General features: G+C 38.8%; 1 protein-coding gene across 3 annotated transcripts in view; it reads left to right on the forward strand.

Moving 5' to 3' along the window:
- The window catches only part of cno (adherens junction formation factor afadin), an 80,892-nt gene that overhangs the window by 51,838 nt on the left and 6,039 nt on the right, over positions 1-23,015 (forward strand). For all 3 annotated transcript variants that reach the window (XM_090156475.1, XM_090156477.1, XM_090156476.1), the window contains exons 13-17: positions 20,412-20,477; positions 20,544-20,617; positions 20,697-20,815; positions 22,446-22,568; positions 22,633-22,978. In XM_090156475.1, the coding sequence (XP_090012601.1) occupies positions 20,412-20,477; positions 20,544-20,617; positions 20,697-20,815; positions 22,446-22,568; positions 22,633-22,978 (728 nt within the window). The remainder of the gene's footprint in view (positions 1-20,411; positions 20,478-20,543; positions 20,618-20,696; positions 20,816-22,445; positions 22,569-22,632; positions 22,979-23,015) is intronic.

Genomic DNA, 23,015 nt, shown 5'->3' on the forward strand with positions numbered 1-23,015 from the left:
ATTCAGGTGACCGGATTACGATGCGTAGGAGGGTGGTGGCAAGCCCTTCGTGCGGCGTGCCCAGCAAGCCAACAGCTCCCTACCCTTACTATTACTTAAATGTTTGTGTGACTCAACAACAGACCTGTTATAGCTAACCTCTACAAACGTCTTTATACTACGACAAATTCCCATTGATGGCGGTTAACCACTGTCAAATCTCCACAAACGATTAATTTTAATTAATAAATAATTCTCTAAAATAAGCTCATTTTCTCAAAAGGAATATTCCCAGGAGAGTTTTGGTGTGGAATACCAAGACTACGTGTCGGTTACTAGTGACACTTTTAGGGTAATTATAGCCCCCAAAGCGGGTTTCTACGCGATGTAAAAATAATAATGTACTTAGTTGTATCCGCCGCCTAGAGATGGCGCCCAGGGAGTTTGTTACTTTACGGCTAGTCTACCACAGTCTGGCAGGTAGGAGCAACAAACACAGCACTGCCCACCCAAGGAGAACGCTACCCGTCAAAAGTCGTGGATTTTATCGCGTACAGTTTTCATTGGTTAGACGCCTTAGCGCCTGCTGCCGTCGGAAGGGGAAAATTCGGAAATTGTCTTCCGCCCGTAAAACGTTCAGCGTAAAGGCTCGTCCAATGAAATTTGAACACAACACTGACTTAATTTAGCTTGTTTAAAGGCTAGTCGCGTTCTCCTTGTGTTTGTTGCTCCTAGCTGCCAGCTGCTGATGAAACCGAACTCCCCACTTTTATAGAAGTAAGAAATGACGTCAATTTGCGATAATGTAGGATACGCAACGAGCCAAATCTTGTTATAAAAGTAACTCGACGACTTATTTTTTAAATTGGATTTAAAGAGTTGATAAACCAACTGTTATATTTTTTAAATCAACTGAATATTTTTCCAAAGTCGAAATCGACACGCTCAATTTAATTAATTTATTTAATAACAAGAATTGTACCAAACAATTTCGCTGGAACGCCCTTGGCACAAATCTCGTCCGAAGTCCTTATACCCTGCGATAGGTGTTTACCATATGTAACATAATCACTCATAAGTATGTCTCTGTATATCATTTCAATGAGACCTTGTTTAACATACAATAAGTATGTGGCAGGGTGGTGAAGTGCTCGCAGCAAGAGCTTGTGGCATCGAGTGAAAACTAGGAGCAACTCCCGCGATGAGTTTGCAATTTCTCTCCCTGTATGTTAAACGGGTTTTCCTCAGTGTTCTTCGGTTTCCTCTTTTGATGAAAACTTGCGGAGGTTTTAAAGTTATAGTGGCTCACTGTGGCCGAGCTAGCTACAACCCTCCCACGCTGTTTAAATTCCCCTGTATCGCTGTTAAAGGAACTCGGACCTGTTGCGATGCCAGTGATAAACGTATTATTATTATAATTATTAAGTAGATTCAAAAATTGTAAATTCTATGGCATACTAATTAAAGGTACTGTTATATATGGTGCTATACTATAGCTCAACTATTATTCTAGTCTGGTTGGGAAGTACGAATTATTTCCACTTAATTCCTGGAGATAATATATTTCCTTTAAGAAAGGATATTTATAAACACCCTGTATTTTATCGTCTAGTTAATCTTTCCGAGAAACTCGGGTTTAATTATGTGCATTATAAGGATGACTTTCCGACTGCAGCCCATTGTTATCTCCGTCATAAACTTTGAAAGCCCGGCCTTTTTCTTTTAACAATGTACTCGCTTTATAATCGCTTCTTTCTGAATTCTACCATCTTCAACCTTTCTAAGAACGTACACTAAGTATCCAGCACCATCTATCCAAGGATTAATTAACGTTAAAGCGCGTGTTAGTTCACTGTTTATTTTTTCGTTCGTGCCTTTCCTCTTGAGAGTTTTTTACGGAGGCATCGGATGTAATTTGTAAAGTCACGCATCACGCGTTTATACATAAGTATCATAATAACTATAAGTATGACACTTGTAGTCAAATCAAAAGTCAAATTTCAGCCAGAGATTCCAACAGTAGACCCAAAGAATATAAAGCCCCAGGAATGGAAGGATTGATATTATTGGCCGCGTGTTTTGGCTGCGTTAGAAACTTCCAGCAAAGCAAATCAGAGTAACCGGAAACGGTTAAAGCAACCCGGTCTCTCTTTAAAAACGAGAGGCGCAAAAGCTCCACTAGACGGAGCTACACCTTCCATTCCTGGAGCTTTTTATTCTTTGGTAGACCGGTTTCGTCCTTTTAGGCAGGGCAGGATTACCCAATAGGCCGACTAGGCCTGGACTTAGGGCAGCGGTTCCCAAAAGGTGTTCCGCGGAACCCTGGGGTCACAGGGGTTCTGAGAATTCGCAGCGCGGCCATTTTTGTTTGTGTCAAGAGTCGATAATTAAAAAAAAATAGTTGGGGTTCCGGCAGAATTAGGTGGATAATTTAGGGTTCCATATCACCAAGCCTACAAGGGGCACCAGGAGGTTGCGAAAAAATAAAGTACAATTTGTTTTTCGGAGTAATTTTAGTAAATGCGTACACATTTTTCGATACCATGTAAATCAACATTTATTAAATTACTACCGTCACTAAAATATCCTCAAAGTCTACATTGAAATTGTATTTTCCATCGATTTGTCAATTATAAATTGCGGGTGCGCCTAGATCGCCACTGAAGGGGTCATCAAAATTAGCTGGGGCCTAGAGCCCCACAAGGTCTTAATCCATCAGTAATGCGTAGGAACTCTGGCTTTTCTCGGAAATCTGTCGATATCAGTAAGTCTAATATACATCCTAGGTGCCCTATACGTAAGCAGTCCATTTCAATTTATAGTGAAATTCTTCACCAATTATTGCTTGATGGTCGCTATACAGCAGACATATTTTACGCTCTGGCGTCCGTTGCAATCCAACGTTAAAATGGTTATATCAAAAGTCAAATGTCTGCTGTATAGCGACCGCCATGCAATAAATGGTGAAGAATTTCACTATAAATTGAAATGGACTGTCACGTATATAAGGCACCTTGGATGTATATACTTGGAGTCTTGTTCATTAATTTTTCTTACTACCACGTTTCTTCAACTTTAAAAAACTACCATGGTGACCACACCTACTATATTTCATAATTTTTCGTATATTTTCAATGTTTTCCTATAACTATTTTCCTATATTTCCTATATTTGTGAAATTTTTTGGGCTTCAACCGTTGGAATTGTCTTTTGATATCAAAATTTATGAAGTTAGAAAGAATATATTAATATTTTAAACCAAATTCCCTTTACAAACCATGAATTTTCACTTCATAAGTACTTGAAACCTATATTTTCCTGTAGCTCTAATGGAATTTATCCCATATTTTCCTTCATTTTACACAAAATCGCTCCTATAAAATCGTTTATATAAAAGATTTGAGTTTTCTGTGGGGACCCAGAAATTTTTTAACTTTTTTTTATTGATCCAAAATGAAGTTATGTAGATAAACTCCACGGAATATCGCGCGTTTAGATCTCGAAAAATATTAATAATTTCAAATTCAATAAATCATATTTATTTGGCCTAAGTAAGCGTTAGTTTTACGTTTTGAAAGGACATGGTCTCAAATGTAAAAGGCAATTACATTCTCAGAAGTATAATGAACGAAATCAGTACCGGACAGTGGCGTAGAAAGGTTTTGGTTCAAGGAGGTGGGGACAATTGTAAAATAAATAAGAAAAAATTTAACATACAAGCATATGTACGCCTCATTTACTGGGTGAAGCAATTTTGATATTATTTGACGTCACTGAAGACAATTTACTTGGGGTCATACTTAAAGGGACTTTCAAGTAGATTCAAAAACCGTCACTGAAGCGTCATCAGAGTGAAACTTGGTAAATGCGACCGAATGACGTATTTTAAAGAACTTCAACCACCCCACAGCTCTCCGTTGAAAGTCCCTTATAATGCGTAATATGTTACTTATGGTTTTCCCCATCTTTGTTTTCACCCGTGTAACAGCTATTACAGACCTGATACTGAGTCACTTTTTTTTTAAATCTGTCACTAAAAGTCACTTTTCCCAAAATTGGTTACTATTTATCACTTTTTTTTCTAATTTTTAGATTTCCTTAGCATTAAACGTTAGAAAACTGTCTTACAACCCTTTTTTACAAATAATAAATCAAAATCAAACTATCCAAATAATGAACAGGTATGTTTAAAAATAGTTAATTCAAAAGAAAATTCAAAATAGATAAAAAAATCTAGTCTAATTTCGTCTTAGGAAAAAGTGATATAACGTCCTATGGTTATATAGTTCAGGGTTGGCAAAAACAGGTTTTTGCCGGGACATGTGGGAAAAAAGTGGAAAAAAACTCTTTCCATGCTAAATTAATCATTGATTAGGTGACTTATTTGGTCATTGCAAATCGGAGATATGAAAAACGGCCAGAAGAAGAGTGAATAGAATAGAAGAATATACAGGGTTGCCACACGTCAGGGAAAACAGGGAAAGTCAAGGAATTTAAAAATGGGCCTAAAAAGTCAGGGAAATGTCAGGGAATTTTAAGAATTTCTAAAGATTCAGGGGAAAGTCAGGGAATTTAATTTTATCTGGGCACTTTTTGAAGGTAATTTAACTCTAGATGTATGACAAATTCCACGATTATCATTTATTTCCTTGAATGTTTGGCTAATTTTTTCAACATTGCAATAACCTTTTTACTGAAATATAAGTCCATCCAAATTTATTAACTTCTGATAAAAGTAAAATATCAAAGAAAAATTTTGCCCTTAATAAGTCAGGGAAAATCTCTTAAAATGGTCAGGGAAAACAGGGAATAGTCAGGGAATTTGAATCTGAAAATTTTATGGCAACCCTGATATACTGCTTTTATTATTTATTTTTTATTGAATTTTGCCACTAGAGGTGTAAAAAACCATGGAAGTACGGAAAAAACCGCGGAAAAATTTAGTTTTTTCCACCCGGTTTTGGCACCCTTGGCAAAGTTGTGCCAACCCTGATATAGTTACTATTTTGGTTGTGTAACTAGTCGAAACACGCAATAAAACGGTTTTAGTTTTACCATTTTTGGTAGATTTTTAGTCGCTAAATTCTACTGTGTAAGCGAGTATCAGGCCTGCCATTACCTAAATCACTTCGAAAATTAATTCAAGAGCTGCCAATCTAGTGGCCTCCAAATCCCCTATCTCGGTGTTTTATTTCTGTATCATTTTCTCGCGCAACTTGTTCGGAACATTCATTAGCAATGTACGAGACTTTCTGTGAGAGCGGAAAAAGAGTCGTAAGGAAATTCGATCGAAATCGGGGACGATATTATTCTCGCGTCCCTTTAATCTTGGACGCTCGCTCTCTTGGGGTATTCCCTTACAGGCTCATCCGTCTTATACCTCTAGACGAGATTCTCTAGAGCGCGTCCAACACTCGGGGGTGCCCGGTACCAATCCCAATTCTTCTTCCTGGATGGATCAAATGAAAAAAGCAACGGGTACCTTGAAAGAGCGTTATAGGATGAGCGGATTCTTTTTACAATTTAATTTTTTATTAGATATCTAGGCGTACGTTTTTATACAACTGTTTGAAATTGCCAAAATCGATTTATTTGATTTTCGTTAATTTTATGCCGGTTTTTCTTAACAAATCGATCAATAATTTTAAATAAATTATTTAAATTAAAAATGAAGTTTAAATTAATCTTGATTTATACCAATTATTAATTAAAAATTAAATAATTTAATAGTTTACTCGCAATTGACTTTGCATTCTTAATTTTGCAATTTATAAAAATAAGTCAATAATTAGTGTATAAGTCTAAAAAGTGTGTCAGTTTGTCGAAATAGTGACTGATAGCTATGTGTGAAGTGACGTAGATATGACGTCATTCCCAGTAAGATAACCGCTTCGTCCACCACGGCGACGACACCTACAAGACTACAAGTAGTAAAAAGCCCGTATCAGCTTGGAATTATCTTTTCTGGTCTGTCTTACATTATGATTCCTTTTAAATACATGCAAAAAAATTGTATATTGCTATAGGGTCACACTTTAAAACTCCTTTAAATTGGTAGTTTATTCCTATAATTACCCCATTATTTTGAAATGTTTCTTCTATAATTCCCATATAATTCTTTCCTATAATTCCCATATAATTCTTTCCTATAATTCCCATATAATTCTTTCCTATAATTCCCATATAATTGTTTCCTATACTTCCCATATAATTGTTTCCTATAATTTTTTTTTATATAATCCCTATATATTTCAATCTAATAACTTTTTATATAATTCCTATACATTCTATCATATAATTTATATACATTCTATCATATAATTTATATACATTTTATCATATAATTTATATACATTTTATCATATAATTTATATAAATTTTATCATATAATTTATATACATTTTATCATATAATTTATATACATTTTATCATATAATTTATATACATTTTATCATATAATTTATATACATTTTATCATATAATTTATATACATTTTATCATATAATTTATATACATTTTATCAAATAATTTATATTCATTTTCTCATATAATTTATATTCAATTTTCTCATATAATTTATTTACAATTTTCTCATATTTATGTACAATTTTATCATATTTATATACATTTTATCATATAATTTATATACATTTTATCATATAATTTATATACATTTTATCATATAATTTATATACATTTTCTCATATAATTTATATCAATTTTCTCATATAATTTATATTCAATTTTATCATATAATTTATATTCAATTTTCTCATATAATTATTATATATTTTTGAACTCTATTGGCTGGGAGGCCTGCTAATGACATAAAGGGTAAACGGAAGATGGTTGTAGAAAACATTGCGAGCCACAGAAGACAAGGTTATAGAATAGCATCTGGATTCGGACCAGATGATGGCGTGCTTCCCCGTAGATTTCCCGCCCACATTTTTGCTTCGCCGCGTGCGCTCTATGGCTGACGTCGCGCATTTCTACCATTCCATAGCGGCCGTGGTTACCGGCGCAAAAACAATCGAAATACCGGTACTCTTTCGGATGAAATTGGTACATTAAACCCGCGACGCGCCAGGAATTCTTCATTATGTAAATGCGTGACCATTATTTAGTTTTATTTTTTCTCGCTCTTCCGCACTCTCTGGTAATTGTGGGCTATTTTAAGAATATTACCTTCTCCGACTTTCCCAGAAACGCCGAGTTAAATACAGACTGAAATATGGGCAACGACTCATTCGCGTTTCCAAGATTCGATCTTTCGATAGACCGATTCGCGAGTAGCTTACGGAGAAACAAACGTACCGAAGGAAACTCTTTCGATTTGAATACTACTTACCCAAAAATGTGTACGGGGTTTCACGCTGGGATTCAAGATTTCTTCTGGGATTTCGGATTTCTTAACTTGCGTCCCGGATTTCACGTCGGATTTCCTGAGTTAGTAATTTCTCGATATCGAAGTTTTTGGCGGATTGGGTCGCGTTTAATTTTATAATTTTTTTTTCGGGCCGGGCCGGGCTTTTTTTATATTAGTGACCGGACCTTCAAGTTTCTATTTTATTCACAACTGCAAATCTCTACATACAGAAAGCGAATCTTTACCGCTTCTCAAAGAGCTCCAAGCGCCATCGGGTTTTCGAAATGTATAATTTTGGCGGGCTGGGTCGGGTTTTCGAAATGAATAATTTTGGCGGGCTGGGTCGGGTTTTCGAAATGAATAATTTTGGCGGGCCGGGTCGGGTTTTCGAAATGAATAATTTGGTCGGGCCGGGTTGGGTTTTCGAAATGAATAATTTTGGCGGGCCGGGTTGGGTTTTCGAAATGTATAATTTTGGCGGGGTCGGGTTTTCGAAATGAATCATTTTGGCGGGCTGGGTCGGGTTTTCGAAATGAATAATTTTGGCGGGCCGGGTCGGGTTTTCGAAATGAATAATTTGGTCGGGCCGGGTTGGGTTTTCGAAATGAATAATTTTGGCGGGCCGGGTTGGGTTTTCGAAATGTATAATTTTGGCGGGGTCGGGTTTTCGAAATGAATCATTTTGGCGGGCTGGGTCGGGTTTTCGAAATGAATCATTTTGGCGGGCCGGGTCGGGTTTTCGAAATGAATAATTTTGGCGGGCTGGGTCGGGTTTTCGAAATGAATAATTTTGGCGGGCCGGGTCGGGTTTTCGAAATGAATAATTTGGTCGGGCCGGGTTGGGTTTTCGAAATGAATAATTTTGGCGGGCCGGGTTGGGTTTTCGAAATGTATAATTTTGGCGGGGTCGGGTTTTCGAAATGAATCATTTTGGCGGGCTGGGTCGGGTTTTCGAAATGAATCATTTTGGCGGGCCGGGTCGGGTTTTCGAAATGAATAATTTTGGCGGGCTGGGTCGGGTTTTCGAAATGAATAATTTTGGCGGGCCGGGTCGGGTTTTCGAAATGAATAATTTGGTCGGGCCGGGTCGGGTTTTCGAAATGAATAATTTTGGCGGGCTGGGTCGGGTTTTCGAAATGAATAATTTTGGCGGGCTGGGTCGGGTTTTCGAAATGAATAATTTTGGCGGGCCGGGTTGGGTTTTCGAAATGTATAATTTTGGCGGGGTCGGGTTTTCGAAATGAATCATTTTGGCGGGCTGGGTCGGGTTTTCGAAATGAATCATTTTGGCGGGCCGGGTCGGGTTTTCGAAATGAATAATTTTGGCGGGCCGGGTTGGGTTTTCGAAATGTATAATTTTGGCGGGGTCGGGTTTTCGAAATGAATCATTTTGGCGGGCTGGGTCGGGTTTTCGAAATGAATCATTTTGGCGGGCCGGGTCGGGTTTTCGAAATGAATAATTTTGGCGGGCTGGGTCGGGTTTTCGAAATGAATAATTTTGGCGGGCCGGGTCGGGTTTTCGAAATGAATAATTTGGTCGGGCCGGGTCGGGTTTTCGAAATGAATAATTTTGGCGGGCTGGGTCGGGTTTTCGAAATGAATAATTTTGGCGGGCTGGGTCGGGTTTTCGAAATGAATAATTTTGGCGGGCCGGGTTGGGTTTTCGAAATGTATAATTTTGGCGGGGTCGGGTTTTCGAAATGAATCATTTTGGCGGGCTGGGTCGGGTTTTCGAAATGAATCATTTTGGCGGGCCGGGTCGGGTTTTCGAAATGAATAATTTTGGCGGGCTGGGTCGGGTTTTCGAAATGAATAATTTTGGCGGGCCGGGTCGGGTTTTCGAAATGAATAATTTGGTCGGGCCGGGTTGGGTTTTCGAAATGAATAATTTTGGCGGGCCGGGTTGGGTTTTCGAAATGTATAATTTTGGGGGGGTCGGGTTTTCGAAATGAATCATTTTGGCGGGCTGGGTCGGGTTTTCGAAATGAATCATTTTGGCGGGCCGGGTCGGGTTTTCGAAATGAATAATTTTGGCGGGCTGGGTCGGGTTTTCGAAATGAATAATTTTGGCGGGCTGGGTCGGGTTTTCGAAATGAATAATTTTGGCGGGCTGGGTCGGGTTTTCGAAATGAATCATTTTGGCGGGCTGGGTCGGGTTTTCGAAATGAATCATTTTGGCGGGCCGGGTCGGGTTTTCGAAATGAATCATTTTGGCGGGCTGGGTCGGGTTTTCGAAATGAATCATTTTGGCGGGCCGGGTCGGGTTTTCGAAATGAATAATTTTGGCGGGCTGGGTCGGGTTTTCGAAATGAATCATTTTGGCGGGCTGGGTCGGGTTTTCGAAATGAATCATTTTGGCGGGCTGGGTCGGGTTTTCGAAATGAATCATTTTGGCGGGCCGGGTCGGGTTTTCGAAATGAATCATTTTGGCGGGCCGGGTCGGGTTTTCGAAATGAATCATTTTGGCGGGCCGGGTCGGGTTTTCGAAATGAATCATTTTGGCGGGCTGGGTCGGGTTTTCGAAATGAATCATTTTGGCGGGCTGGGTCGGGTTTTCGAAATGAATCATTTTGGCGGGCCGGGTCGGGTTTTCGAAATGAATAATTTTGGCGGGCCGGGTTGGGTTTTCGAAATGTATAATTTTGGCGGGGTCGGGTGTTCGAAATGAATCATTTTGGCGGGCTGGGTCGGGTTTTCGAAATGAATAATTTTGGCGGGCTGGGTCGGGTTTTCGAAATGAATAATTTTGGCGGACCGGGTCGGGTCGGGTTTTCGAAATGAATAATTTTGGCGGGCCGGGTCGGGTCGGGTTTTCGAAATGAATAATTTTGGCGGGCCGGGTCGGGTTTTCGAAATGAATAATTTTGTCGGGCCGGGTTGGGTTTTCGAAATGAATCATTTTGGCGGGAATAAACACGCTCTCATTTATTACAAAAATAGACGGCTTAAGCGATGTCTCGAAAACGTGAACGCGGGAATTTGTTGGAATTTATATTGTACGCATTAAAGCTACGTATACAAGTTTCCCCGTTCCGTTTGGCAGAGATTGCTTAACCCGTCTGGAAATAACTTCTAACTTTTTCAGAGTAGTCACAGTACCTGGAAAATTTAAACGTCAGGGAATTGCATTTTGGTTTCATATTCAAAATGTTTAAATATTTCAAAATGTTTAAATATTTCAAAAATTGGCTAAGTCGGAAAAAAACTCTGGAAACGGTCAGAAAAATTTAATCTGGAAAAATTGTGGCAATCCTGATGTTTTTATGTAAAAAAGACTATGAACGTTTATGGTGAAATATATCAAATTTGCTTAAAATCAGGGAAAAAACTGCAAAAGAAACTGAAATAAATTTCAACTCGGAAAAAAAGTCAACATAAAAAGTAATATTTTAGTTAATTTAAAATTGTCACGTTTCCGACTGTTGGTATTAAGACTGCTTGTTACCCCCGCGAAAGGATCTCCGTTGTCGAATGGTGTATATAGGGCTATCTGGTTTATGCCCAAACGTAACGTAAATTTCAATCTAGTCTTTTCATATTCTTCTTTCTTCAACTCGCCCCGAAAAAAAATCCGCAATTACATACAAACAAATCACGCTCGCCATCTCGCCTAGTTTGCTAAAAAGTCGCCTCATTCCCCCTTGAACTTTCCCTACAAGTTATATATGTATATATACACCACGTTTAAGCTATGATGTCGGGGGGGGGGGACATTTTTGGGGTTACGCATCCCGTCCCGTATAAAACACGGCCCGACGCTGCTGTTTCCATGTACAGGGTGTCCACTAAAATACAATCCAGGGCTAAAACTATTTTCCCTAGGAATTTGATATTTTCAGATCGCGTAGCACGCGCAGGGGTCATTAGATGATACGAGACTCAATGACCTTGAGCCAGGTCATCAAGGTCATTCAAAAACTATCTTGAGAACCTTTGGGTTTAGAGACTCCGTTCTAATTAGAAAGGTGTGCGACATCGCATTTTATGTCCAAGTGGCTCTGCACCGATGTAAATTGGCCAATAGGAAGCCCCGAAAATAAACACCAAAAACAAGAAAGTCATAATTAAAAATGTCCAAGAGATCATGCTTAGTTATTAATAATTTAGAAAGTACTTGCGCTACGTCATTGACATTTTCGGGGTAAATTCACTCTGGTAAGATATCTTACGCTATTTAAATTCGGTTGACCTAAAACCATGTCTTCAAGGTCATTCTAAATGTATCTCGAAAACCGTTAGATTTGGAAGGTCGGTTCCAATTCGAAAAGTGTTCGCCATCACTTTTTAGGTCCCAATTGATTTAAACCGACCTAATGTGAGTTTAATAGAAATAAAGTTTTATGTTGATAATTAGTCATAGAACATTTTTATTTATCACCTTCTTGTTTTATGTGTTTATTTTCTTGGCTTCCTATTGGCCAATTTACATCGGTTCAGAGCCACTTGCGCGTAAAATGCGATGGCGCACACCCTTCTAATTGGAACCGATTGTCTAAGCCCAACAGTTCCCGAGATAGTTTTTGAATGACCTTCATTACATGGTTCAAGGTCATACAGTTTCGTATCATCTAATGATCCCCGGCGCGTGTTATTCGATCTGAAATTCCTGGGAAAACTAGCTTTTCAATTATTAGCTCTGGAACGTGTTTTAGTGGACACCCTGTAGAATATTCTTATTAATTCAAAGCGTGCATCTCTCCGGGAATGAAGCTCCAAAACCTGTTTCAAATTGAGAGAATCCTCCTGATCGTATGGTCACCTTATTGGGCGATTTTCTTAAAAAGGCAGCCCCCATTTTAACATCCCTCTTTTTACCCGAACGTTGTGGCTAGAATTTGATATATAGATATTTATCATTTTGGGTTCGGCGTCTAGCCGCTAGTTGTACGTCTCGATTGGAGGTGAAATGGTCGCTGGATGAGGCCTCATTTTTTTGCGCGTATCGAACCGTCAGTTTCGGGGCTAATTCCGAGTTCTTAACGTGTGAAATATTCAACGGCACTTTGAGAAAATTCTCTCTTTTATCGGACGGTAATATTATTCGTAAGTGACACCCTCGTTTGTCAGTGCCAGATACGTCGCTATTTTTAGCCGTATTTCCATATTTTGGATATATATTCTCTATTCTATTCCTTTAAAGAGTGAGTATTTTTTGAACTTTTGGTAAAGGCTTTCTGTCAATATTTCTTTAAAAAAAGCGAATTTATAAACCGATTATAAAATTAAGTACTACTTGGAATTTTATGAAAAATGTTTCTAAAGGCATGGCTCGGGGTTAAGCTTGGATCATCTGAAGTGAATGATACGTTAAACTTTATGCGAAATGTTGGGGAATAAACAAGGTTTGCCGTGGGTCAGTAAAAACGGAAATTTTGAGAATATTTCGGTAAAGCCCGGAATTTTAAAAACCGGTAAAATGTTGGAATTTCGAGAATCGCTGAACGCAAGAAACGGGGAATTTTGAGAACCGCTGAACGTAAGAAACGGGGAATTTTGAGAACCGCTGAACGTAAGAAACGGGGAATTTTGAGAACTGGTCAAGATAAAATGACGGGGAATTTTGAGAACTGGTCAAGATAAAATGACGGGGAATTTTGAGAACTGGTCAAGATAAAATGACGAGGAATTTTGAGAACTGGTCAAGATAAAATGACGGGGAATTTTGAGAACTGGTCAAGATAAAATGACGGGGAATTTTGAGAACTGGTCAAGATAAAATGACGGGGAATTTGGAAGTAGCCCTGAGCAGTCGTGAACTTATAAAAACTGGTAATAAAGTCGGGACATTTTAAAAACTGATAACAAAAAAGAAAAGTTACTCTGAGAATACGCCTAAAACCTCGTTTAATTTAATAACAGGTAAAACGTAAAATTGTTGTTTAAGAATATCCATGTAAAATCTGTGTAAATAGAGGGGGGTAAATTAGAATCTGAAACTTTCGTAACAACCCCGCGCAAATATTGACTTTTGAGAAATTAGCACGGAGGCGAGGGCTTTCCGCTAATTCAGCGATTACTAACAACAAGTGTGCCGGTTTTGTATATATTTGTAGGCGTTTGGTTTTTACGGCGTTGAGCGTTTGGCTTTTCCGAGCGAAGGGGAATTCCCGTCCCATCTTTAGGAGGGTCTCTGTACATTCCTAAAATAGCTTCGTTCGACTCGGTTTATTCGCGAGGATCCTCTCGCTGGGAATTCGAAACGGTATTACCTTTCGGACGCTTCCACGTTCTCCGCCGAGAATAGACGCCGGCTCCCTTCCGTCCGTAACTTATCCGCGCGTACTTGAATTTAACTCGCCCGCCACGCAGCGCGCTGATAAGCCTGGCACCCGGGGTACGGTCTGCGCCGCGCGACCCCCGTCATTGATGGCTACTTCGAGGCCCTCGTTTTCGATGCTTTTAACAGAGCCGCGAAAACGCTCTCCTCCTTTCCATTTCATCTCTTTGGTTAGCCGGGGCGAGGGGGGCCGAAGTATCCGGTTTTGTTTCCTTCGCGTCATTTGCCTGCGGCGAAATTCGACCATTGTTACGTCCCAAAGAGCTGGCTCAGGTGCTTTTTGCCGGCCGCCATATATTATCTACTACCAAGAATTTATTCCGCCTAACGGAGAATACTTCGGTAGAACTCTGGCAGAAGATCCAACGCCGCCGCCGCCGGTATTTTCTCTGGCGCCGAGCCGCCGGGGCATTTACTTTTCGGCGCGCCGCCGATACATTTTCAACCTACCGCCGAATTGTTTTTCAGATTTTTGTGCAGGGTTCGTACGCGACCTGGAAAACCTGGAACAGTCAGGGAATTTTAAAATGACCCCAAAAAAATCAGGCAAATAAATTTTGTAATGTAATATATTTCAAGATTATACCTCAAACCATTCATTTATTCTTAAAAAATGGTCAGGGAAAATTTGGCAATTTGGTCAGGGAAAACCTGGAAATGTCAGGGAATTTAATTTCGGAAATTTTGTAACCCTGATGTAACTTAATGGTTTTTTTGTTCAAAAAACATTTTGCAATTTGTTTTTCCAAATTTTCAAAAGGGGGGAGAAACTTTGGCGCCGATGCCACCGTAAAAATTCCACTTCGCCGAGAATTTTTGAAAAATCAGCGCGCCGCGCCGCCGACCCAAATTAAATCGGCGCTATGCTCTACTCGTGATACCCGAACTAAAAGCCACGCCCCTCCGCTTTTCCTTATGTTAAGTTGAAGACACGATCGCCGACTCTCTCTCTCTCTCTCTGTGTGTGTTTGTGTGTGTGGGGCAGAGAACATCTTACGGTTATCGTAAGTTGCGCGGCCACTCTGTTACCTCTGTAGGAATTCTGGCTACTATTGTATTCGCTGGTCCGGCAACAAAGGCCTAGCTGCTTTCGATTTGCCTCTACCCGGTTCTTTGCATTATTTCTCAGTTGATATCATTAGCGTTTCTAAGTGGATGGAGAGAGAAACGCCGAAAATTGCTCGTTCGGACTTTTCTTTTACAATCTACCTGACGTTTCTTTCAGAGAATTATTCTTTAAAATATTCTCGCCAATTGGTCCGATGAAACTGAAGGTATAAAATATATTATGAGAGCTAAATATTTTTTATATTTTCTACCCAAGAGAGTTAAAGTATTGAAAATGCAAATCCTATTTGGAATGCGGGTATGTTAGGAACGTTATCAATTACATTTTTTCCCATTTGAAATATACCAATGAAAATATTTTCGGCGTAAATAAATAGTTGAGCTGACCGATCGCCTTCCGTTTCTATAATTTTATTGCGGTCACGTGCGACAATCGTGTAATCCATTATTTCAATTCGGAAAATTTATAATTTATTTTTAGGTTAATCATTTTCTTTTTTGGGGAAAAATGTGGTATTCACTTAATAAAATTGGGAAATTTGTATTATAAATAAAAATGAGAATTATAAGTAATGGTACTCATTGTTATCAATAATCACCTGTACAGAAGGTATATCAATGTAGCAGTGATGGGCACCGCTCAAAAAAGAACGAAAAGAGAGCGCTTATTTTACAGCTCGACAAAGAGCGAAAAGAGAGGAGTACCAATTTCAGCGCTCAAAAAAGAGCGAAAAGAGTAGCGCCGATTTTACTGCTCCAAAATGCGTGAGCGAATATTAGGCTAGCGAGTGCAAGCGTGAGTTAGCTGAGCGGCTTTATCGAAAATGCCCAACGCTGCAATGTAGCAAATATTTCCTCCGACTACGCTGAAGATGGCGCCACGCAACACTAGGGGCGACGCTTTATCGGTGGCACGTTCAGAGAAACACGTGACACCGTGCATGCGTACCGCCCCGTTACTAAATAGAATTGATAAAGCCCCCTCTAGTGTTGTGTATCGCTATCTTCAGTACAGTAGAAGTAAAAATATTCCTCATTCTACGAATTCCCTTTTCAAAAAAAAATATAGTAACTTATTGTTCAATTTACTTTTTTTCCATTTCGAAGAATATATCTCTACGATTCTGCTCGTAAAGAATCCGTTCCTTTGGAAGTTATCGATTCCCAGAAAACTGTGTATCGTTATAGAGACAATTTTTTTCCATTCTGAAAAGGCCTGCATAGTCGGGTTAAACGCGAAAAATGTCGATAACTCGATTTGTATCGGGCGCATCTTACCTGCGCGAAGCTTTGTAAAGCATCCCAAAATAAAAACTAGAAAAATTGCCGCTTGGAGGGATTAAACTTCGAACCAGGTCAGCTGGCAAAATATAGTAAACGCCATTTTGAAACTTGTTTGAGTTAGTAATTAAATTAAGGCTTAGCGATAATTTTAAGTGTCAATATTCTTTACGAAAAATAAGTATAATAATATTTGGAATTGATAAACCACGACACAACTGACCGTAAAGTTATGAAATTCCTACAGTAAAACCGCTTCAAATTTTCGTGTACTTGCGTGGTTTTACCATGGACGTATTCATTATTTTGTTTTATCAAATCTTAATTGCTTTTACCATTGGAATATCGTTCGATTCTGGTCAGGTCAAACAATGGTTCATGTACTTGCGTGGTTTGCCATGGGCGTATTCAATATTTTATTTTGTCAAAATCTAATTGCTTATACGATGAGATTATCGGTAGATTCTGTTCTGACCAAACTATGTATATCTGAACGTATTTTTTGCGCATGAAAATATTGACTTTTTGAAATAATATATTTGGTTTCACCATAAGAGCTTAATTTTTTTTGTTCTGGATGAATTAGTTACGTAATTGGTCCTTACCATGGCAATATTAATTTTTGTATTTTTAAGCAATTTAAATCCCATATTTTTAGTTTCGCCATGGGACTTTTGGAGTTTTTTTTATGTTGGCAACACAATGTAATTATCAGGCTTTATCAAGGAAATGTAATTTTGTTTCCCCCCTGATAAAACAAATTTCCGAAGGGTATTAATTTAAATAGCACCATTTTACACATACGCGAAGGATTACAAGCAATAAATTAATAAAAACCAAACCTCAAATATCTGTAAATAAATTTTCGCTTTTGTCGAATATAAGGCTTTGCCCCGTAAACAGGCGAGCTCTCCGGGAGCTTATTAACTTATTCGTCTAATGTAATTTCTCAACGATTTTCATTCGTTGCTTGTACGTCTCGAGACGGTACTGTACGAACGCGATAGGGAATTGCGGAGAACGGAAATAGCTCTCGGTCGTGATTCAATCTATCTACGCGATAAGGGAGGTGTGTGCCTAACTATTGATCAAACGCGGTTAGTAGTTTTTGCTTCTGCGGCGTAGAATCGATCGGCGGAACCCGGTTTTCATTCGTCTCTTGGACGGGCCACTCCTTTGTGGTCCCCGAGGTCCGACCGCCACTCCGGCCACCGATTCCCTGATCTTATTTGGACCTGTCGCCGAATTTTCCTGACGAGAGCCGACAACTCCATTGGCCCTAAGCGAATTGGCCCTTCGACGCGATTAAAGCGCTTTTTAGGGACAATCTGTTCCTTTCAAGTTTCAATGCCGCGATTGAAAGGAACAGAACCCGACTGACCCTATAAACCACGCAGGGTGACCACACTTACTATATTTTATAATTTTTCTTATATTTTCCAATTTTTCGATATGTTTTCCGTACTTCGCGCTATGATTTAAATTTAAATTTAAAGTTCGATAGAAGGCGTTCAAAAACAGCCATCATTTTGCTAAAGCACTAATTTAATTGGCCTTTACGGCTGGCTGGCGTTTTAAAATGAAAATGTAATATCACTTTAATACATATATCTAGTCACGAGGTCTGTGATGTTTTCATATTCAATGTAATATTTCTATTCAACCAAAGTTCCTTTAAAAGCATTTGTTTTATCTTTATTAAAATTATTCCTATAAATTCACCCGAACGTAGTTACTTTCCTATATTTACCTAAAAATTACTCCTATAATTTCCTGTATTTACATAAAAATTAATTCTATAATTTCCTATATTTACATAACAATTACCCCTATAATTTCCTATATTTACATAACAATTACCCCTATAATTTCCTATATTTACATAAAAATTACTCCGATAATTTCCTATATTTACATAAAATTACCCCTATAATTTCCTATATTTACATAAAAATTACCCCTATAATTTCCTATATTTACATAAAATTACCCCTATAATTTCCTATATTTACATAAAAATTACTCCGATAATTTCCTATATTTACATAAAATTACCCCTATAATTTCCTATATTTACATAAAAATTACTCCTATAATTTCCTGTATTTACATAAAAATTACGCCTATAATTTCCTATATTTACATAACAATTACCCCTATAATTTCCTATATTTACATAACAATTACCACTATAATATCCTATATTTACATAAAAATTACCTCTATAATTTCCTATATTTACATAAAATTACCCCTATAATATCCTATATTTACATAAAAATTACCCCTATAATTTCCCATATTTACATAAAAATTACCCCTATAATTTCCTATATTTACATAAAAATTACCCCTATAATTTCCTATATTTACATAAAAATTACCCCTATAATTTCCTATATTTACATAAAAAATTACCCCTATAATTTCCTATATTTACATAAAAATTACTCCGATAATTTCCTATATTTACATAAAATTACCCCTATAATTTCCTATATTTACATAAAAATTACCCCTATAATTTCCTATATTTACATAAAAATTACTCCTATAATTTCCTATATTTACATAACAATTACCCCTATAATTTCCTATATTTACATAACAATTACCCCTATAATATCCTATATTTACATAAAATTACCCCTATAATATCCTATATTTACATAAAATTACCCCTATAATTTCCTATATTTACATATAAATTACTAAATGACTAAATATTTCCTATTTTTCCTATAAAAAGGGTTTACAGTTGGTCACCCTGCCCACACTATCCCTCATTATTTGCTACTTCGACTCTTTCATAGTTTTTGCTTTCACCTTCTAAAAATATAGTGGGAATACTAGGTCAGCTCCGACAGCTCGTGGTGGTTCAACCTTTATTTGATATAATTCTAAACACTGAATGTCGATTATTTTAAATAAATAAATATTTGAAATCCGTGTCTTCCGTTACCTTTTCGAGTGGCTAAAAGAGGTAACGTGTTTTCGGCCCTGAAAGTTCAGATTATTTATTCGTAATTTAATTCTCAAAACTGAATTGTTTTCATCACGTTGTTTTAAATAAATCAATGCTATTTGAAAAGCGTGTTTTCCGTTACCGTTAGAGTGGCTAAGGGGTAACGCGTTCTATGGCCCGTAGATATTCCAAAGATACGTTATTTGTGTAACCCTCGAAAACTTCTTTATTTGTATAATACACGCAAACGCTGTTAGTCACGCCAAACATCTCGAACTTGCCTCGTAAACTTTAATAATCCCCCGTATCCTTTCAAATTCTCGGCAAAAGGTGCCACTAACGCTTGAGAGTCTTCAATTTTGAACTTAAAAAAAATGCCGATCGTGTTGTAGCGAGGACCTTTCGACTTAATCGTCTCCTTCTAAACGCTTCGAAACGTACATTGTAATAACCGGAGTATTCCAAAGTATAAAGAATTTAAAAATGCAGCTGGGTTCTCTCGAAGTTTATTGAATAATATCGTGAGCATTTTGAACTTGGTGGCTCGTTTCTTTCCCCGGCAGATGTTCTTTTCGCGGATCCGCGCGTTTTCCAGAAAAGACGCCGCTGCGAGAGAATAAATATCGTTTTATCTCCTCCTCCAATAACTCCTTCCTCCTCTCGAGCTTCTCGGCCGGGGGTATCGTTTCGCCCATCCCCCGTAGCTAGCGTATCTTTGCCTCCTCCGCGGGGGTAACCCACCCCCGGATTGAAAACCTTTTAGCGCTTTCTTCCCACTCGGATATAAATATTTAAAAATCTTGATGACACTCTCGGCCTCTTCCTCTCTTTCGAATTCGCCGCTCACCATTTTCAGAACCTTACTTCGCTGTTTATATTTACTTACCTAATCTTTTAATGGAAATTTATTATATAATATTTTCTTGAAACTTTGCCAGCGGCAGCTACCGCTTTCCTACCGAAGTTATTTTTACATTTTTTGGCAAAGAGACGCAAATTTGGTCATTGTACGTTCATATTATTCGCGTCTTTCTAATTTTAATATTATTCAAATTTACGTTATAAAGTATGTATTACCCCCGTGGAATTTTAACGTAAATTTCCGGGAAATTAAATTTTTCATCATGTTCTAATGTAAACAACCTCTGTTTATTAAGAACCGCGTAATTATTTCGTAGTTTTTGAAAATTTCGTCATAAGCACCTCCACCTGGTTGGGATTTTAAAACGGGTTTCCATACCGATAATTTCGGTGGTTAAAAAGTGTTAATATAATTCTCACGATCGCCGTATATCGCAGCTGCTTGAAATTTGCATAATTTAAATTGATATATTTATCCTTTAAACTTTGATAGTCGCTTTGCGAAATTTAAATTTTTTCTCCAATGTGACGTAGCGGTATTATTAACTGTGTTTATTTTTATTATTGAATAAGGTATCGCGTTGACTGAACCAGTTCCTTTATTCCTTTAGGGTGTTGGTCAAGATAAATTGGGAATTTATATCAAATCAGTCGTTAAGGGTGGAGCAGCCGATCAGGTATTGTAGAGTTGTCTTTATCGTCTCCGTTTAAAGCGTTACATGTTTTGTTCGTAAATTGTGTAGGACGGCAGATTACAAGCTGGCGACCAATTGTTGAAAGTAGATGGAAATTCTCTCGTAGGAATCTCTCAAGAAAAGTAACTTTGTTTTTCCCAGCCACTCACTCTAGCTCGAATAACGTCGTAACCTTTTTGTTTTTCATTTTTCGTCTCTTAGGGCCGCGGAGTTAATGACCCGAACTGGTCCAGTAGTGACCCTCGAAGTTGCCAAACAAGGTGCCATTTACCATGGTCTCGCGGCCTTGCTCAGTCAACCATCGCCCGTTTTACAAAGAGGTTAGACACGTACTACTTTATTATTATCGCGACGTTCGATTTCGATGGTGACACATTTTCGTATCTGGACCTTCAAATCGGTGGCTAATTACAGCGCGACCATATTTAGTATCAAAAATAGTTTCACACGCAACCGTCGCCAATTGTAAGGCCTAACTATTAATTGTTTCGTACTCTATTGTCTTTTTCACTACCGCCGCTTTAGGCTTAAAACAATATCTTCCGCTAATTTAACAAATTGCCGAACTTTGTATCTCTCTTATTAACTCTCTTCTTTTTTCCTCTAACGCTTTTGTTCTTTACTGGTGCTCGATAATAACGTTTTCGTACGTGTGGTACGCTTCCGGATGTGTCTCGGAAGTGGGTAGCCAACAAATCAGCATTCATTATTTAAGTTTGGCGCAGCTTAAACCTTCGATAATCGGTGCCTCTTACAACCCTGAGCCGAGCGGCGTCGTTACGCGCTCCCCTTACATCATCCCCTCGTCGATGCCTTTGAGGAACTCCAAAGTGGTGGCTAGCCAGTCATCTTGCAATTTATCACGCTCCGGAATTGGTCTAGCCCCGACCGTCGGTTGCAGTACGGCGTCCCTAGCGCCGCCCCAACAATGGGAAGCCGTTCAAACCTTAGACAGAAGTACAACTACCTCCTCCAAACAGAAGAAAATGATTCCTCGTCATCCCAACAGTCCGTTTTCCTACTTGAACGGACAATTACCCGCGCTGCCGTTCAGGAAAGACAGCCTGGCGAACGTGACTTCCAAAAAACATTCGGAAAATCGTCTTCCACCGCAGCGTCCGAAAAGCGAGGAAACGCTCTTGGATGGACGAGCTTCCGCCAGTAACTTGGCTTTAGCCGCGAAACGGTGGCCTTCCAGCGATTTGGAATTAACGGCGGGACGACCCAGGAGCAACGAGCTTATCCCCACTCACCCCAAAAATTGCGTCTGCGAGAGATGCTGTCCCGTTTGTCGGGTATCTTCCAATATGGACTTTCCCGAGAAAAAGCTTTACATGCAGACCAATCCCGCCTATGGCATATCATTCTGCGAACTTTTGGAGCTACAAAATGAAGAGGAAAATGGCTCTACAACGGATATGAGGTTGATGGTACATACACCCCAAACGAGTAGCCTGGAAGGCGAGGATGCCAGCAAGAACGACCCGTCGTCTTTGGTCTTGGATGCCAATAGTTCCAATTCCGGCACTCATTGCCTCTGCACTTCTTGTTTGGGCTGCCAACAGAGGCAAAGGCGGGTGGCCAAACAGGAAGTTTACGCCTACGCTCGATCTCGAGGCGTAAGTCCCATAACTGGACTTGGCTCTCAACGGGTGCATTTTGCAACTGGAACAGTTGACAATCAATCCCATACAGGTTGACACCAGTTTTCTATAAAAGCACTTGTGTGTTTTTATTTTGTTATTGGTTATCCAGAAGAAACCCTTCTGTTTTGTTTGTGCTAGCTGATTTTTATTTATTTCCTTAAATCACAATTTATTTTTGCACAAGCATTTGGTTTTTATACAATTTGTTGTTTCCGTTATTGCGTTTTTAGCACCATTTTTAAGTTCCGTTTTTAACATGAATGTGACTTGGAAATATTTAAATAAAATGTTTAAATTTTTGTAGGCGGTACTCATCCTGGTCCCCGTCGAATGAGTGAAAGAGATCTTCCTGGCAGGATAGCTCAAGATCAAAATCACGTTGGTGCTCCACGTATGCAAGGCAGTAAAAGTGTTCCATCTTTAAATAGTAAGCATTTCTGTTATATAGGACTTGGAAATATTACTTAACCAACTACAATATCTTTCTGTAGGCGATCCTCAAATAGCTCCCATCCCAAAATCAGCTGACCCAACTCAGCCTCATTACCCTGGTCCTCCAGAACCTCACTCGAGACACAAGTCTAGCCCAGCACAACCTGTGTCTAGACCAGAAAGTACCCATCCCCAATACGATCCCAGATATCAACAATATGGGCATACTGGTAATCCACAAGTCGTTCCTGGTCAACCAGTTAATCCGCCAATGGTGAATGGTAGGCTTCCTCAACATTATCAGCAGCAATTAACGGCGCAACAACAGCAAGCCCTAGCAGAAGAGCGCCACTATCAAAATATCAGCATGTACCAACAAGCCGGGCCATATAGTCAACATCCGCGGTAAGAACGCGAGTTTCACTTAATAATATTGATTAGA

The sequence above is a fragment of the Leiobunum rupestre genome, chromosome 8 (assembly GCF_980474605.1).
Source record: "Leiobunum rupestre chromosome 8, qqLeiRupe1.1.hap1, whole genome shotgun sequence".
In the NCBI taxonomy this organism is placed as follows: Eukaryota; Metazoa; Arthropoda; class Arachnida; order Opiliones; family Sclerosomatidae; genus Leiobunum; species Leiobunum rupestre.